The sequence below is a fragment of the Delphinapterus leucas genome, chromosome 1 (assembly GCF_059928025.1).
Source record: "Delphinapterus leucas isolate spDelLeu-1000000601 "Yukka" chromosome 1, BTC_Dleu_Yukka2, whole genome shotgun sequence".
Taxonomy (NCBI): Eukaryota; Metazoa; Chordata; class Mammalia; order Artiodactyla; family Monodontidae; genus Delphinapterus; species Delphinapterus leucas.
In genome coordinates this window covers 42,059,853-42,078,131 of record NC_143129.1, presented here as the reverse complement: position 1 = coordinate 42,078,131, position 18,279 = coordinate 42,059,853, and the positions used below count along the sequence as shown (strand labels likewise).

Genomic DNA, 18,279 nt, shown 5'->3' with positions numbered 1-18,279 from the left:
TGATTCCAGGCTAGCATGTACTAGCAGTCTACTAAAATTATTTTTGAAAAAGAAAATATTGGCAGAGAGAGAGGAAAACAGATCTTTCTGATACTGAGGCTTTGTTCAGAGGTGAACAACTATCACTCTTGATTGATTTATAACCAAGGATAATTTTTGAATATGCCCATTGTTCATTCGTTCTGTATATCCACACCTCCATATCCACATCCACACATGGACATCAATGCTGTCTTATGTGTTGATAGAGGCCAGGGCTGCATACTTGAGGTAAAACAGCTCATTGCTTAAGAATTTATACTTTCCACTTGATGTTTTTGGTACTGTCAAAACAGGAAAGTTATGTGGAAAATCAACCCTAGGAGAAGTAGGGCTTTAATAGGGATAATTGAAGACACTGGGGTTGCTGAGGAAAAAGGGCTCTTTCCTGCAGGGTTCAGATGTCAGTGCTTGCTGAGTTGCAGAGACAGATAAAAGAATCAAAGAGGAAAATATGAACATCAGGATGTTCACCACAGAGTTGAAGATACCAGACAGAGAGTAGGACCTGTCCTAGCCGCGGGCAAGCATGAAAAGAGAGTGGGTTTGCAGTGCAAAAGCTCTACTATGCTGGAATACGTGCTTGGTGTCCACATTTGTGACACTCGTGACAGCAATTGCTTGTAAAGATATTGGCCTCAACTGGGAAACCACATGTTCAGGCTTTGTGACAAGTTGTTGCCTGTGTTAGAAAAAGATATGGTCCAGCCCCTGCTTGCTTTCCATATTTGGTTCAGTATCATTTACAGCATCCCTTACTGGATGGTGGAAATAGGAAAGGTGATGGTGGGTAGTAATGATGGATATTTGAAAATAATAATGAGGAAAAGGGAGAAATAGTAGCTATGGGAGGGCAGGGTGCCAGATGGGTGTGGCTGGAGTAAACTCCTGGTTGGCAAGGCTTCATTTTATTTGTCTTCATATCAGTTGACCCCACACATTCCCTACCATAGAGTGTCAGTCAATAAATGCTTGATAAATTACACTGCATCTACTCTAGTCTCCTGCTCCTAAAAACCCCCAAAACTTGCACTTAGCAATAATTTTAATGACAATGAGAGAACTAAAGCCTACTTTTTAGAATATTACATATATTTATTCCTCTCAATTTTCAGGGGACATATGTCTCTAATGCACATACATTTAACTTGATACACCCATTTAGGAAATTATCTCTGCGTCCTATTCCCCCCTTGAGAAGATAAGATTTTCAAGTGCAGAAACCATACTTCTTTATTATGTAAGGTTATTTCTCTAATGATAAAACAATATACCACACTTTAAAACACTTCTACATAACTACCTCAGTTAATAATCCTTAAAGGAACACATAGGTAACACGGCGTTAGAAGACTTATGGGTTTGAAATCAAGAAATCTGGGTTAAATGCTTTCTTTTGCCACTTATTTTGGCATACAGGATCAAGTCATACAGACCCTCTGATCAATAGCATTTTAATCCATAAAATTAAAAATTATGGGGGAAAAAAACCCATATCTATTTTACTTGACTCTTAGAAGGAATGGTAAGATGACCAAGAACAATATAAACCTTAGTTTGTTTTTAATCCTTTATCCGCACAGTTAATAAATTAAGAAGCATTACTAATAGAGATCTTTAAATTACATAAAACACACACACATTGGAAGGTGAGGGTACTACAGATACATACTGTGGGTTATTCTTAAAGAGCAGAAAGCAATTTATTATTAATTATTCAGTCCCACACCTGAGTGCTTAGAATTTTTCAGTCTTACCTTGGCATTCTGGAAACGGATCACTCCACTCAACAGTATTTCCCGCAAGAGAACAGTAACTAGAAGTTGCACCAACTAATTTGTACCTAAAACAATGAGGGAAGAAAAAAAGTTAAGTTCCATTCACACATACTTGACTTCCCTTAAATTCTCCAGAATATCATCTTAAAATATTTATGACACCAGTAGATAGAGACAAAACAATGGTTGATAAAAGTCCATGTGGCAGTTTAAAGGAAAAGAAAAAATTATATCTAAAAGGGTGACATTAAAGAATAAAAAAGGGCGGCTTTGGAGGCGGCTGCGACGCTAGGATGAACGCCCCTCCCACCTTCGAGTCCTTCTCGCTCTTTGAGGGCAAAAAGAATATCACCATTAACAAGGACACCAAGGTACCCAATGCCTGTTTGTTCACCATCAACAAGGAAGACCACTCTAGGAAACAGCTCTAGGACTCGCAGCTGCTGAAGGACCCACAGGGGCTGTTTGCTGGCTACAAAGCACACCCCTCCCCCCACCTTGGAACACAAGATCGTCATCTGCATGCAGAGGGACTACAGCCCCCAGGAGGCCTTCACCAATGCCATCACAGGCCTCGTTAGTGAGCTCTCCCTGCTGGAAGAGCGATTCTGGGTGGCCATCAATGACAAGCAAGAAGGAATTGAGTACTGGGCCGCACCCGGCCCTTTTCCAGGCACCAGGTGGACAAGAGAACTTCTTCCAGCCGTGGGCCTGCTTGCAGAAATTCCAGTGAGCCCCTCACCCCCGACACTGATGTGTCCTGTACATAGTTTTATCTTCCTAATAAAATGTGGCAGGAAAAGACCCAGCTGTGACTTCAAAGCAAATGGACCATCAGTTCAGTGGAGGTTGCGGACCTGTTCCAAAGCCACTCAGGGACCTCCTTTCAGGACTGGTCCAGAGACCCAGATTTCTGTCTGAGGAGGTGGCAGGAACAAACTCATTCTGGACAAAACCTGGGAACCTGGGGCTGCCAGGCAGCGTCTCAAGCAGAAGGAAACTGAAAACCCATGTGCTTCCAGGAGTCTCTGCTCTAGAAGCCTCAGCTGCCAGGCCTGCCTCCCAGCAGCTCTCCCCAGGCTTCTCTTACATAGTAGAGTTTAATAAAAATATTCACCGAAAAAAAGAAAAAAAGAAAAAAAAAGTATAAGACAGGCAAAATATTTTTGATTTGGGTAGGGCACATGTTAGAAAATAGTAAAGTGTTTTAAAACATTTTTAAAAGATACAGATGCTTAAATATTTTATATTTCTGAGTTCTAAAAGATCACTACAGACACCATAGAATAATAGAATGTACTTCTATTTAAAGGGTTCAAAGTGCCCCCAGATTTAATGTTAATGATATTAGTGATCCAAACATCTATGTTTAGTACAGGAGACAAGTGATAATGATAGTTTTATAAAGAACAGGGATACACACACAGAATAAAATATCGTAATTCAATTTGCAGATATAAACTGAGAGAATGAGCATAAAGCTTTTAGCAGCACCTGAGACACTGACAATACTCAGTGAGTAAGTTCCTTTTCCCTGCATAGAGAACTTATAAAAGATCTTAGGTCAGAATGATATTTTCACACGAGGAATAATTGTTTTTAACCCATGATATTTTATAACAGATTGTTCGTATATAGAAAAAACAAATGCAAATTCATTATTTAGGTAAAGAATGGTTTCATATTTAACACTGAAAGGATTTAATTTCTCCAAGGATCATCAACTTGTCACAAGTATTTTCCTATACATATCACACTTAAAATTTTATAATGAATCACATATGTACTGAAATCTAACCATTGAGAGGATTTTGGTGGTAGTATAAGAAATCTTCCTTTCTTGCCCCATTTTACTAAATTTGACTGTGATGAGTTCATGATAAAGGATCTTTGAATAGAGGGGTGGTTTTATTGCTACTAGCTTGTAAACACTGGCTACAAATCTAAAAGCTTCCATCTTAAATCCTAATTTGTTTTTCCATTTGTTAAATATAGTGTTTCATATACCCAAACTTACCCTGTATTACATGAAAAATGGATGGGCGATCCAAATAATAGGTCATGTGTTATACTGACATAACCATTTTTTATTTCTCTAGGGTTAGCACATGATTTTTCTAGAAGAGAATACAAATTGATTTTTTAAATTAAATTATCAGGCACATCTATGCAAATTCATCATCTGAACCATTGATATTACTTATCCTTAGACTATTTAAATCGTACCTTCATTTTATCAGTTTCAAGAAAGCAACATATTTAGACTATACACTATTTGATTTTAGGTAACCTTAAACTAATTAAATGAGAAATCAGTGAGTAAAGTAATATTTCTAGCTCACAGGTATTTAGTTTCCCTAATTTAAAATAAAATGGCTCCAATGGTTCATTTAAGAATCATTCTAAATAATAACATGTACACATAGACTTCCACTATGAGTGAAGGAAGAAACACTATTTTCCCCAAACACCATATGATTAAGAATACTCTTTAAAAATTATACTCACTTTTACAAAATTCATCAGGTTTGGACCACATAAAATTCTGAAGGCAAGTTAGTTTTCCTGAGAGAGAATGGTCCCTTATGTAGCCCAAACGGCAATCATATTCTACAGTGGAACCTTCTGGGAAATAATTCTGTTTGGTATAAGACTTTTTGAGAGATGCAAAAAGTAGCCTGGTTGGAACATCACAGCTACCTAAAAGTATTAACAAAAGCAACAACAAAAAAATTAATATCACTTTATTTTATAACCTATGTTTAATTATCTGGTCCTATATCACTCCTTTTTCTATACTTCTTTGTACATATTTGGTATTTATATTAATGTCACTATGGCACTGACAGTGTATCAAGCATATTCACATATACATTTTCATTTCCTAGTTACTAGAGGCCTGTGAAGTAGATTTGGCACATAGAAGTCACTATGCCCACAATTTAGAAAATATAACTCATTTAAGTTGCCTGGCATAGTTCTGGAACTGACTCAATGCCAGTTCCCTTATCCTGCCCCATGTAGCACAGGGGTAGATGATAACTGGTATTTCCAGATCCCTGGGCTAGTGTCCTGGACAACGATAATAGTTAATAATAGTTAATATTTATTGAGTGCTTCTAAATGTTTTACACATATAAACTCATTTAATCCTCAGAACAACCTATGGGGACAAGGATCAGATGAGCCAATGGTGGACCTAAAAGTATTTACAAACTGTAAACATCCAGGCAAATGTGAATTTATAGTGGCCCGGTATAGTGGAAAGGGCACTGGATTTATAGTCAAAAGACTCAGGTTTCCACCCTGGCTCTCCTGCATAAGGGAGCTCCTGATCTCAAGGAAATTGTTTAACTGGGGGCTGCTTTCTCAACTGTAAAATGTGGATAAGTCCCTAACTAAGCTCAGGGAGTTGTTGGAAGGATTAGATGAAGTACTATATGCAGAAGAGTTATAAACTCTAAAACATGATACATGTGCAAAGACTTATGTACTTCAACCTCCTGCCTTGTATCATGGATAGATAAAAAGTTAAAGCTGATCTCACACCTGATTTCAGAAAATACTTGTGGCAGTTTCTATCTTTACTGTAGCTTCCATTGCTCCAAGTTGTTCAAAGGCAGGAATCAAGTCTTACCTTTATCTTTACTTGTATACGTCAAAGCTAATCTAGGGCTGTGCCTATAATGATAGATTTTGAGATAAAAATTGAGAATTTTTAAAAATATCACTACAGAGTTGTATTGGGTAAGTCCTACTTTACAAAATGAAATTTAAGAAAACAGAGGATTTCTGTTATGTGTCTCAAGGTAATTGCCAAATGTAGTTATATATAATTTACTCCCTAGACAGTACCTATTGTTTATTTTTGCTATTACTCAGTTCAAGAGTTACAGTGTTAAGGGGGGAAAAAAAAAACCGTTAACGAAGGGCAGGACCTATTCCAGAAAGCAATGCCGTCAATTAGCTAGATTGTGAAGTGCCAACAGGTATACCCTGGCGATTAATAATGCTAGAAAACTATCTATTACCAGTCACTCCAAACAGGGATAAAATTAAACTTAAGAAACATTCCATTCCCATAACTTTTCTAAAATGAAATGAAAAACTTACGATTACAAAATTCTGCAACCTCTGACCATTTATTATTCAGACAGACCACTGAGTCTGCCTTGCCAGGAACTTTTACAAAGCCTTCGTTGCATTTGTATGTTACTGTGCTTTGTTTGGGAAAACTTGTAAGAGCTCCCAAAGCTGGTTGGGCATTAGGTACATCTGGGGGAAGGCTGCAGTCACCTAGGGAGGAAAAAACAGAACTGAAGGAAATACAACTTTTCAATTCATTGCAGCATTCCTTTCCCAAGACGAATAAGGGAAGCAGCAATGGCTTTCTATGCCCACATAACATTCCCATCCAATGCTCAGCTGACAAACCGAGAACTTGCTAGGCTTCCTGAGTCAGTTAATTCAAAACTAAAATAGTCGAAAATAAATTCCTGCCCTTCGTTATCTAATATATACATATATATATATACACACACATATATATATATACACATATGTACATATAATATATATATATAGTGCTTTAGACTTTCACATACATACTGTTGCTAGGCACACAATAAAGACAGACGCCCCCTTGGAACGTTACACCTGGAGGAGATGACGCGCAAACTTGTAGCGCCACGTCTGTACACGACTGGACCCTGTTGAGAGGTGAGAGTGGTCAACTATTTGGCCTTCCACCCTTGAGGAGATGCTGAGGATTCACTCTATTCGAGCCCTACCTTTTGGCTTCCGGGTGTTTGCTCCCTGTACCCTCCACGCCTCACTCCTAAAACCCTGCCAGCTGGGGTCCAGCACAGCAAGCTTCCTAACTGCCGGCTAGCAGCGGAGAGCCTCTTACCGTCCCCAGGGATCGTGCCAGTAGGAGCGCTGATAGAGGTAGAGGATTACGGGAACAATTAGGGATGCCGACATTCCTCAGCGACCCTGGTCCGCCGACTTTCCGGTTGTTGTAGAGACGGGCCCTGCCCCTCCCACACTGACTAAAGGTTTAGCCTGAGGGGTGGGGTGGGGGGTCCCTGGGGGGTCCCCGACCCCCCCACTCACCCGACGCAGCCGGAGGACGCAGGAGCAGCAGCAGCAGCGGCGGGGCCAGCCCGCCCAGTAGGCGCAGCACAACTGGGGCGCTCCGCCGCGCGGGACTCATGGCGAGCGGGGACGGGGATCCGGCGTTGGGACTCCGCGGTCTCTGAGGTTAAGACCAAGCAGGCTCGAGCCAGGAGCTGGAAGTAGGAGCAGCGCCCGGTAGTTCTGCAATTCGAGTTAAATTAGTGCCTTGGGCGGGGCCAGGGCTCTGAATCTCCAAAAGAGATGGGTGGAGAAGGGCTTTGCTCACACCAGGTGCTGGGCTGGGTAAGGGCGGGGGCTCCATCGTCACTGGCCTCTGGGGACCCAAGCAGAGGAAAGAGGGATCCTGGGCAAGGAGAGGAGCTCTCCGGCGCTGGACGCTGGTGGGGCGGGCGGGGGGGCGGGGGGGCTGCAATGAGTCGCCAAGTGGAAATGTAAATATTTGCTTTCTTAAGTAAACAAAATAATGGGGGAACTGAAGAGAGAGCGGAATGGTTAAGTGGCGCAGGCTTTGCTCCCGGAGCTGAGAAATAGGGCCCACCCAGTGACGTGGTGTCTTCAACTAGGAGGTCTGTCAAATGCCAACAAGAGGATGGGAGAATAAAAACCACAGTGTGTTGTCTCCTAGGAAACTCTGTAATATGAAAATAGCAAGTGGGAAACCACCCCAGAAAACAGGTCAAGAAACACAACAGGGAGTGAACATTGTTTTTACCGTGTTTGCATGAGAATCGCTTTCGTCTCCAGGGTTTTCCTTATATACCAAGGACACCTCTTGAATTCAACTTAGGGATTATTGTAGTGTGACTGCAGATAGAAAATCACCATCCTGTGGAGTATGCATGTGTGTCGGGCCGGGAGAAAGATGACAAAACAAAAACTGAGCGCCAGAAAGCTAAATGGTAGTATGGTGGATTTTAAGAGGAAGGTTTGTTAGAAGACCTTAAGTATATGTCAGGGGTTTGCCAGGCTGGCCACACCTTAGAATCGCATGGGGTTTGTCGGGGGCGGGGGGTGTTTTTAAATTCCAGATGTTCAAACTACACCTGACAAGTTAAATTACAATCTCTGGAGATAGGACCAGGCATCAGGATTATTTAAAGCGCTCCAGGTAATTCTACTTTGCAGCCAGGTTGAGAACCACAGAGCTATATGGTGCTGGTCAGAGTGAAGATCCACCCAGCCCAGGACTGTCTCTGTCAAAACCACTAAAGGACACTGATGAGAAGGCCACTTACTCATCTTCAAGGAGAGTAACTCAAAGTACATGTTTCCCTTAAGTAATTTACCTGATCTGGTTAGCAGAGTCCTAGCCTAGGTTTCTTATGCCCTCAAACACTTTACCTAATTAAATGGAATCCCTGACTTGGAATTATGCCTTGTTCCACAGACCAGCTGTGGAATCCATGCCCCCTATCCTTTCCAAAATGCTTTCTGATCACTCTTTATTGGTTTGTATGAGCTTTATAAGGAGGAAAACAACAGTTTTGACAACAGCATTTTCTCTAACTCATGCTTACTGTACTGAATGGAACCTTGTGTCACCCAGTGCGTTCCAGTCCTGTACAGATTCCAGGAAAGGAACTCCTATAGGCTTTCATGACCTATCAGTATTAAAACATTCTAGAGTTTAGAAGGGGGGTAGGGGAGGTGCTTTTAAAACCATCTAATATGATCCTCATATTTGATATTAAAACACATTATTTTTACTCCCATATTTGACATAAAAACACAAAGTATATCAGGGCCCAGCAGTGTTTTAGAAGTAATACCAGGTCTTCATTTATTCTTCCAAAGAGCCTCCCATGACCTTAACTACCACTCACTTCTGCCACACCATCATAGGCAAGTAATGTACATTCCTGCTTGAGCTCATAGAATTGGTGTGAAAGGCAAGGTGGCATCATAAAAAATAGTTGAAGGTCAAGTCCAGTTACGGAACTGTTAGAAGACTTCACTTTGAGGCTTAAGACTTAACTTAGAGCTCTCTAAGTTTTTATTAAGTGAATATAATAGCTTTTTATCCGAAGAAAACAATGAGGTCTGCAAAAAAAAAAAAAAAAAAAAGTCTCTCACCCAGCTTAGCCACACTAAATGCTCTAAGCATTTACCTTCCAAACTACTTAGTTGATAATACATTATTTAAAGGAACTTTTACGAGAAATAACTGGGTGGACTCTTTAGTAACACTTTTAGTAATACCACTCCCAGGAAATTTCAACATTTCCTCAGAATGTTGCAAAAAGAAAAAAAAAGAAATCCAGTATCCATTTATTCAAGTTAAAAAAAGGTTCTATGACAAAAATCTATACATGATTAAGAAAAATTAAATATGCAAACTCATAATTTACTGAAGATTGTTTTGGCCTCAATTTGTTGTGTTCCAGTCACTTCATATACATTATATACAATTTTTCCAATACAACTTCATGAAGTGGAGACAACTGTCCACATTTTATAGATGAGGAAACAAGCTGTGTAGGCAAGCAATTTACCCACATCTGTGTAGCTACTAAGTGACCAGGCCAGAATCTAAATCCAGTTTGTCTGATTCCCAAAAGTACACTTACCTATCTTACCCTACCACACTACATCGTTTTTGTTGGAATCAGTCAGCAAAGGTTTCTTCTGTGTGGAGGACACTGAATTAGGCAATTTGGGAAGGTGATCTGAGACCCAGCTGCATCTGGTGTCAGCAGTGGTGCTGAGCCTTCATACTTGATCTACCAAAAACCAGCTATATATTCTCAGGGACTCATGTACCCATTGATTAAGAAAGAGTTTGGGACTAAAATAGTCTCTATAGAGCTCTCCAATTCCCAAACAGTGTTTATATAACTAAATTGAAAAACATTCAACAAAATAGAAAATAGATCTATGATTTTGACAGAGGTTAGAAAACACGGCTCCCACCGCTGTCCCAGGAACCATCCAATGACTACATCAAAGGTTTTTAATAAATTGAGGGCCACTTAGTACTCAGAAGCACACTAAAAAGGTACCAATACTTGTGTTCCAGAATCTGTAACCTAGGAGAGAGGTTTTACATGATAAATACTGTGAGCATGCCACAATCAATGTAGTATGGGGGTTCAGAAAAGAGAAAAAGGAACATGGCAATTGGGGTGGAAGAGGCTAACGGCCTAGTGATTCAGCTAAATATGAAAAATGAATATCAATGCAATAGGGAAAATATAAGAAAAGATAAGAATGGTATGAGCAAAGGTTTGGGGTCAGGAAAATCTCATTTGATTCCACAAATAGTAAGGAGTTTCCTTTAGGGAGAGCTTGGGGAACTGAATTGGACTAATGGAAAAAAAGGCTGAAAGATAGGCTGGCAACAGACTTGAGAGAGCCTTAAACAGAAGGCTTCCACACTTTATGCTATTCAGAAGCATTGGAGGCCAGTTGAAGATTTTAAGCAGTAAGTATGAGGTTAATTTGGCAGTTGTGTGTAAGATGTTGCAGTGGGAATGACTGTGAGTAAAGACTCAATTTAGTTAACTATGTAATGGTCCAGTGACTTCAGATTGGAGGACAGAAACGTCTTTAATTTTAAATTAATAAATCTATATTAAGGAAGCAATCTTATTCCTCTTAAAATCCCCTGACACAATTATTATAGCCATTTGAGTTTCTATGTTTGTTCCGACCAAATACATTTCAATGGAAGAACTCAGAATTTGGTGGCTGATAAGGAACAAGGAAAAAAAGCATTAAAGCCGGCTCAGTGGTTTGGTGTCTGTGAGACTAGAGGCCCTATTTGAAAGAATTTTCTATTCCAAAGTCAAGAGGTAATTTAGGGAAGAAACAAAAATTTGGCTGAGCACTTGTTGAATACAAAATGCCTGGGCAGGGTGTCCATTTGAAGATGTACAGCATGAGATGAAAATGTAGGAGAGATTAGGCTGAAGCATGGATGAGACCTGGCTTGAAGGCGAGGTAACCAAGGCAAGGAGTGTAAACAGAAACTCAAAGGCCAGAGGAGTGAGCCTTGCTACCCCCCCTCCCTGCCACCCCCCACATTAGAGTACAAATAATAAAGTGGAAGGAGACCATAGTGGAAAGGGAAGAGGAGAACGTAATTTCCTGAAAGCTTAGAGACACAAAGCCATGAGCCAAATATTATCACCCTAGTTATAAGTGAGACAGTTGGTGTTTAGGGAAGTAACTAGCCTCAAATCACTTGGCTTATGAGGGGTGGAGCTGGGGCTTAGGATCTTAACTCCTGTTACACTGCTCAGCATCACCTCCTCTGGGAAACCTCCCTGACCATGACGTCAGACCTAGTACCAAAGTACCCCGGTCTTTCAATGTCTTTCAGTGCCTCAATTCTAGAAAATCAGTCTGTTTCATATTTGCCTTCATAACTCAGCCTAGAATTATCTCCAATCAGTCTTAAAATGGCCAACAAAACCTTTTTATTGAGGTATTTTGTCATGCAGCTGCAAACCAGAGAAGCTGTGCTATGCAGAGTAAGTAAAGTGTATTCTTAAAAAGTAAGTGAAAACAAATGAGCAGACTCCCATTTCTTATAAAGGGAGTTTATTCTCCAGGAATTCACTAATCAAGGCATCAGTCTACTACATCAGATATAGCTTTCTTTTTATCCACTGGGTGCAAATTTAGCAATACCCAGTAAAAGTGACCTAATACCGTGAGACATTTTCACCTGGCACAATGGCATCCTGCCCTTCCTCTGGCTTCCTTGTGTATGAGGAAGGGCTCAGCAGCCAAATGGAAGCATGATGCTTGACTCACATAAACAAATGTTTCTTTGCTGAGCCCTAATTTTGTGAGACAGCATGAATTTTTGCCAAAGTGGAGGTGGTGGCAGGAGCCAGAAACTTGTGTGTGGTGTGTGTGTGTGTTTGAGTATATGTCTATGTGCATGTATTTATGTGCATTAATGTGTGTGTGGCTGTGCATCTGAGAGGATGTGGATGTGTATGTGTGGTGTGTGTATGTACATCCATGTGTAGGTATGTAAGTATGTTCATGTGTGTGTGAGTATATGTGTATGTGTATTAGCGTGTGTGTATGAGTGTGTGATGGGGGACAACATAGCACAAAGACTGAGTGGGCAGGCTTGGAAGTCATATTGACTTAGTCTCAAATACTGACTCTATTGCTCCCTTACTTTCTGTGTGGGCTGGTATCCAACCACTCTGTGACACAAATTGCTCATTTATAACTCAGGTGTGATAATGTTGCCTACCTCATAGGGTTTTTGTGATGGACAAGTGAGATGATGTATGTAAAGCATTTGGTATGTTGTTTGACCCACAATAAATACTCAATAAATATTGGCAACAATTGATGGCAATGACAGGCATGAATGAACACTTCATGTACCAGGATGTGCCCACTTTTCATGTAATTTATAAAAAGAGCATGTCATGACAGAGAATTTGAAAAATCTATAAAAGAAATATAAAGGAGATGCTAATAGTGTTGAGATCATTCAGTTATTCTCCTTATTCTTTCCCCACCCAGTAGAATCTCTTCTTTGGCAAAGATGACATCATTTACAAAGATCCAGATTTGTTTAAACATTGTCCTCCTTCCCTCCCTCCCCTGTAGTCCCATCTGTGTTTTGTTTTAATTTATGATCTTGCAAATTAAAAAGCAGAACTACAATCTGAGCTCATTGGAATTGCACAAGGGTGAGAAGCGAAGAAAGAAAGTTGTATTTAAGGATCACATAACATGTGCTACTCTTCGTTTGAGGCTTAACCTAACTGCTTAACCATCACAGCAGTGCCATGAGTAAACTACTATTATGTCCATTTTCACATGATAAAACTGAGGCTCAGGGGAGAAAATGATCAGACCAAAGGATACAGATGGCAAAGCCAAGATTTGAATCCAGGTCTAAGTAGATTTAAAATTATAGTACTTCCGGGCTTCTCTGGTGGCGCAGTGGTTGATAGTCCGCCTGCCGATGCAGGGGACATGGGTTTGTGCCCCGGTCCCGGAAGATCCCACATGTCGCGGAGCGGCTGGGCCCGTGAGCCACGGCCGCTGAGCCTGCGCGTGCGGAGCCTGTGCTCTGCAACGGGAGAGGCCACAACAGTGAGAGGCCCGCGTACTAAAAATGGTACTTCCACTACACATTACTTTATATTTGTTGCTATATAATTAAAGCTAACTGTTCCTTGATATTTCTCAGAAGTATTCATTAGTGGGTAAATATTTTCCTACCACTTCTCTTTTAGTTGTCAAATAAAACCCAATTACCTAAAGATGAGCATTTCCTTGGGATAAATTGTATTTTCTCATATAAAGCCAAATAGTTTGCTATAAAGAAGGCAATTTACCTCAAACAAGCATTAACTGCAATCACTGTTGAAAATGCTCTTTCCTCAAGGTCTCCATCTATTACCACCTCCTCTAAGACTTCCATGGTATCCTTTCTTCCCCTCTCCTACACATTAATCCTTGTGGTTCGAAGCACTTGGCCTCTCCCTGCTGGTACTTTCTTAGTCTGTTCTGCCACATATGGGCTAATTGTAGGACAAGTCTAAACTGCAAGGAGATTTGAACTTACTGATGGCAAGTATAAGATCTAATTTATCATTTTATCTTTTATTCCCTAGTGCAATTCCATGCACAGAGTAGGCACTGAATAAATTGTCGTTAAGTTGTATTTACCAGTCTATCTTCTTTATGACCCTGGAATTTATTGACTTGTTTAATAAGTACTGCAGATATATTAAGTAAGATAAGGACTGAAAACATTATTCCAACCTTTGGCCATTCCTCCCTCGTAATTCATAGTTTAGGTAAATCTTCCCTGACCTCTGTATCAGATTAGAACTTCACTAGGTAGAAAAGAGAGGAAAGAATTTTCCAGCATAAAAGAACTATAAAGAAGATTTTGAATTTATTTGAGAACTATATGGAAGTGAGCTCAGTTTTATATTCGATCAATCACCTCTCTTTCTACTTCAAACCTGCTTCATTCAAAGAATGGTATCTTTATCCACCCAGATTTAGGTGCCTCGCCATCTATTGCTTTCATCACTTGAAGACATTTTACAAAAAAAAAAAAAGGTATTGGAATGGCCAAAATAAGCACGGGGGAAGAAAAGCTCAACATCATTATTCATCAAGGAAATGAAAAGCAACAAGGCGATAAGCTACTACTAAACACCCATTAGAATGACTAAAGTTTAAAAAGACCTTTTATTGGTGACGATAAGAACACCTGGAATTCTCATACACTGTTACTGAGTACGTAAAATAGTACAACCACTTTGGGAAACACTTTGGTCACTTCTTATAAAGTAAAACAGATACCTTATGACCCTGCAATTCCAATTCTAAGTATTGACCCAGGGAAAATATAAACATGTCTACAAAAGACTTGCACATAAATGTTCTTAGCAGCTTTATTCCTAATTAGCCACAACTGGAAACAGTTCAAATGTCCATCAACAGCTGAATGGATAAACAAATTGTAGTGCCTGCATACACTGGTACTTCCATATCTACTCAATATTGAAAAGGAACATATTAGTGATACAAACAACAACATGAATGAATCTCAAAAACACGGTGAGCCAAGAGAAGCTAGACACCTAAGAGTACATACTATATGATTCCATTTGTGTGAGGTTCTGGAACACACAAAATCAATTTACTGTGAAAGAAATCAAATTAGTGGCTGTCTAGAGTGGGCACTGCAAAGGGGTAGGAGGACTGGTAAAAGGGCAACAGGGAACTTCTGAGGGCAACAAAAATGCTCTGTATATCGATCAGGGTGGTGGTTATGCATGTATGCATTTGTCAAAACTCATCAAACTGAATACTTTAAATGTTTCCATTTGGCTTATGTAAACTGCACCTCCATAAAGTTGATTAAGAACCATAAAATGAGATCAAAGTTTTCAGTTCTGGAGCTGGTAGACTTTAGCAACAAGGACCAAGTAAATCATTATGTCGAGGACAGCACAATCAAACGTACCTCTTCCCTTTTTGCCCCCTAATTTAGTAGATCAGTTTTAATTAAGTAGTGTTAGCCTTGGTTGTGCAATAATCTTAGCCTATAAGGAACAACAGTAGTGGCCTTTGCTGACTTCCAAAAAACTGAGTTATTATATATGAGAAAATTGACAACATGACAAAAAATTATAAGCATGTTGGATCAATCTTCTGATTTGGGTAGTATAATCCTGGTTGTTTACTATATTCTGAGAGGCTCAGGGTCAAATCAGAGGGCTCACCATTACCAGAACATCCGTGGGAACTTCCAGCGTGACTTACCATCAAAGCGAAACCAGGAAGATTCCATTAACTGTATAGTTTTGACCCCTGCTTGTTCTCACTGTTCCATCTGAGGAGCTGTGAGAACAAGCCACTAATCTGATTTCTCAGAGCTAGCGAGGAGAGTTTCTGGCTCTCCTCCAATGACCTCTCCCATGTAGTGAATCCCCACTAAACCTTGTGCCAGCATAATGTGGGGGACAGATGTGATGACAGCAACAATTCAGATGCTTGGAGGGTCTCGTTGCCTCTAGGGTGCCCTACACTGATATCTCAGTTAGTCCTCCATCCTCTCCTTGAGATAGGTGCTATGATCCTCCCCTAAGGGAGTTTCAAGAATTACCTAACTAGGCCAGAGTCATACATCTGGTAATGATCAGGGCGAAACTTGAACCCAAATCATCTGACTACAGATTTTTCACTTGGTCCATCACACCACGCACACCTCACAATATATGTCCCGCAAAATGAAACGGCAACTCCTGCAGGCACCACTCCAAGCACATGATTTTCACTCTAAGTGTCAGTGGATACTAACTGGATCAGATATCTCTTTCCCATAATCTTTACTGTTTCCATGAATTCAGGATTTTTAAACAACAGTAGGATGAATTAGGAGAATAACTGTACCCACACTTAAGAACGTACTATGTCCATTTTCCCAGTTATCTTAGAAAATACCTGTAAAGGTAAATGCAATATAAAAACACATAAATATAGATATAACTAGAGTGTGCTTCTGATGTCAATTATCAGACCATAGTTGTGCCTACTTGGATGTTTTCTATGAGCTATTTCCCATGTGTCATTATCAGTTGTCCTTCAGGGGCAGCAGTGTGGTTAAAACAAAGGGTCATTTTGTTGTCTCACTAAGGTTTTGCAGTTTAACTCTTTCACCTCCACCTAAATAGAAGTTATGTTTAAACTGGCTGCTCATTTCATACCCTCTTGTTTCTCCTAAAGATGTTTATCTGGAAAATTAGCCTAAGGACGCAATTCACAATTCAGAAAAAAAGACTTTAAGCAAAAAGATACTATACTTATATAAAAAAAATTTTTTTTAAAGTACTTAAATATCCAATGATATTTGGTTACATACCTTTGGGTATGTATACCCACAATACTGAACGTTATGTAGTGATTGAGTTATATATACAAATAAATTTGTAACAGAATATGAAATGTTTTATTACAATGTTATCAAGCAAGGTAAAAATTATAAATTCTATACATATTATGATCATCAATCTATGTATCAACATAAAAACAAAGTTATATATAAAAGAGATTGAAAAAAAATTTGTAATGAGGTGGATAGACCTAGTGTCTGTCATACAGAGTGAAGTAAGTCAGAAAGAGAGAGACAAATACCGTATGCTAACACATATATATGGAATTTAAGAAAAAAAAAAGTCATGAAGAGCCTAGGGGTAAGACAGGAATAAAGACACAGACCTACTAGAGAATGGACTTGAGGACACGGGGAGGGGGAAGGGTAAGCTGTGACAAAGTGAGAGAGAGGCATGGACATATATACACTACCAAACGTAAGGTAAATAGCTAGTGGGAAGCAGCTGCATAGCACAGGGAGATCAGCTCGGTGCTTTGTGACTGCCTGGAGTGGTGGGATAGGGAGGGTGGGAGGGAGGGAGACGCAAGAGGGAAGAGATATGGGAACATATGTAGATATATAACTGATTCATTTTGTTGTAAAGCAGAAACTAACACACCATTGTAAAGCAATTATACTCCAATAAAGATGTTAAATAAATAAATAAGTAAATAAATAAACCCAAATGTCAACTAAGGATATATCTGTGGAGTATGCTTACTGATTTTTTTCTTCTTTCTATTTTAATTTATTTTCTCTATTGAGCATACATTACTATTAATTCTAGAAATCCTTACTCTCATTTTAAAAGAAATCCTATCTGCTGATTCAAGATCATAATTGCTCAGTATTTGATTGTGTTGGGTTATAACTTGTTTGAATCTAGTGATCTGAACTTATTTATTTGAACTTCTTGCAATTTAATTCCATTTTGATCATATCAGTTCCATCCTTTCTAGTTTGAAAAAAATTTCTCCTTGGTAGAGAAGACAAAATCCAACATTTTTTGGCAAGTCTTGATGGTTCTTCCCATCCAGAATCCAGCCCTTTATTTGCACTCTCGCTAACCCCAGTCTGATCTTGAAAACTCTCATCCAAACTGTCACAATAAGCCCTTCCATGTTCTTCCCACTTTCTCTTCTCCTATCCATTGATTATGGGTGCCGTGTCCAGATTAAACTCCCACCTGCTCAGTGATGACTTCCCATTTCCACAGGATCAAGTTCAGTTTTCTTAGCCTGCCGTCAAGGCCCTTTGTAATTTGACATTAGGTCCTTCCTGCCTTGTTCTCACTGGTCTCCTGTGTGGATGAACAAAACTTGCAATGCCCTGGTCAAATCACCTTCCTTGCTGACCTCTGGCATCCAGTTCCCACCTCCACATCCTGACTTACTCACAAGGAATGCCCTCCCTGCCCAGCTTGGTCCAAGTAAATTCTTCCTTGACCATTAGCCTGAAGGATTCTCACTCTCCTCTGAATCTTACAGTAATATACTTATTTTCCCTAAAATAATGCTTACATGCATTTGAGACATCTCTTCTAGCATTATGTTGAACTCTTTTAAATCTCATAAGGTCATTTAGTTCTGTTTGTTCTTCTCAACTAGGATATAAAGCAGTCTGACACAGTGGATAACAGCATCAACTCTCAAGCCTTCTACTTGGGTTTGAATTCTGGCGCCATCTCTTACGAGCTCCATGACCCGGATAAGTTACTTCATTTTACTGGGCCTCAGTTTTCTCATCTATAAAATGGAGATAATAATAGTATCTAACTCATAGAATTAAGTGAGTTAATTTAAAGTACTTGGAACCATGCTTGGTGTGCATTTTACACCAATTAAATATTAGCTGTCATGGCTTATTTTAGTGTGAGGATTATGTTTCATAGTTCTTTATATCTTCCACAACTCTTAGTAAAAAAATGTTTTACGAGAGAATGATGAG

At 39.7% G+C, this 18,279-nt stretch overlaps 1 protein-coding gene and 1 pseudogene across 16 annotated transcripts in view; one reads left to right on the top strand and one right to left on the bottom strand.

The window, feature by feature from the left end:
• CD55 (CD55 molecule (Cromer blood group)) overlaps positions 1-7,135 on the bottom strand; it is a 32,762-nt gene extending 25,627 nt beyond the window's left edge. For 9 of the 16 annotated variants that reach the window (XR_016392680.1, XR_016392681.1, XR_002647371.2 and 6 more), the window contains exons 1-5: positions 6,933-7,057; positions 5,931-6,526; positions 4,326-4,517; positions 3,835-3,934; positions 1,797-1,882 (exon numbers count right to left, since the gene is read on the bottom strand). Coding sequence is in view for 11 of the 16 variants with exons in the window: in XM_089908984.1 (XP_089765110.1) it covers positions 1,797-1,882; positions 3,835-3,934; positions 4,326-4,517; positions 5,931-6,231 (679 nt within the window). In the remaining 5 variants the exon portion in view is untranslated. Of the gene's footprint in view, positions 1-1,796; positions 1,883-3,834; positions 3,935-4,325; positions 4,518-5,930; positions 6,527-6,932 lie in introns of all 16 variants that reach the window. The other 7 variants (XR_016392671.1, XR_016392672.1, XM_089908955.1 and 4 more) reach the window with 4 other exon arrangements.
• On the top strand, positions 1,565-2,839 carry LOC115803091 (DNA-directed RNA polymerase II subunit RPB11-a pseudogene; annotated as a pseudogene).
• Positions 7,136-18,279: the final 11,144 nt, after the last annotated feature.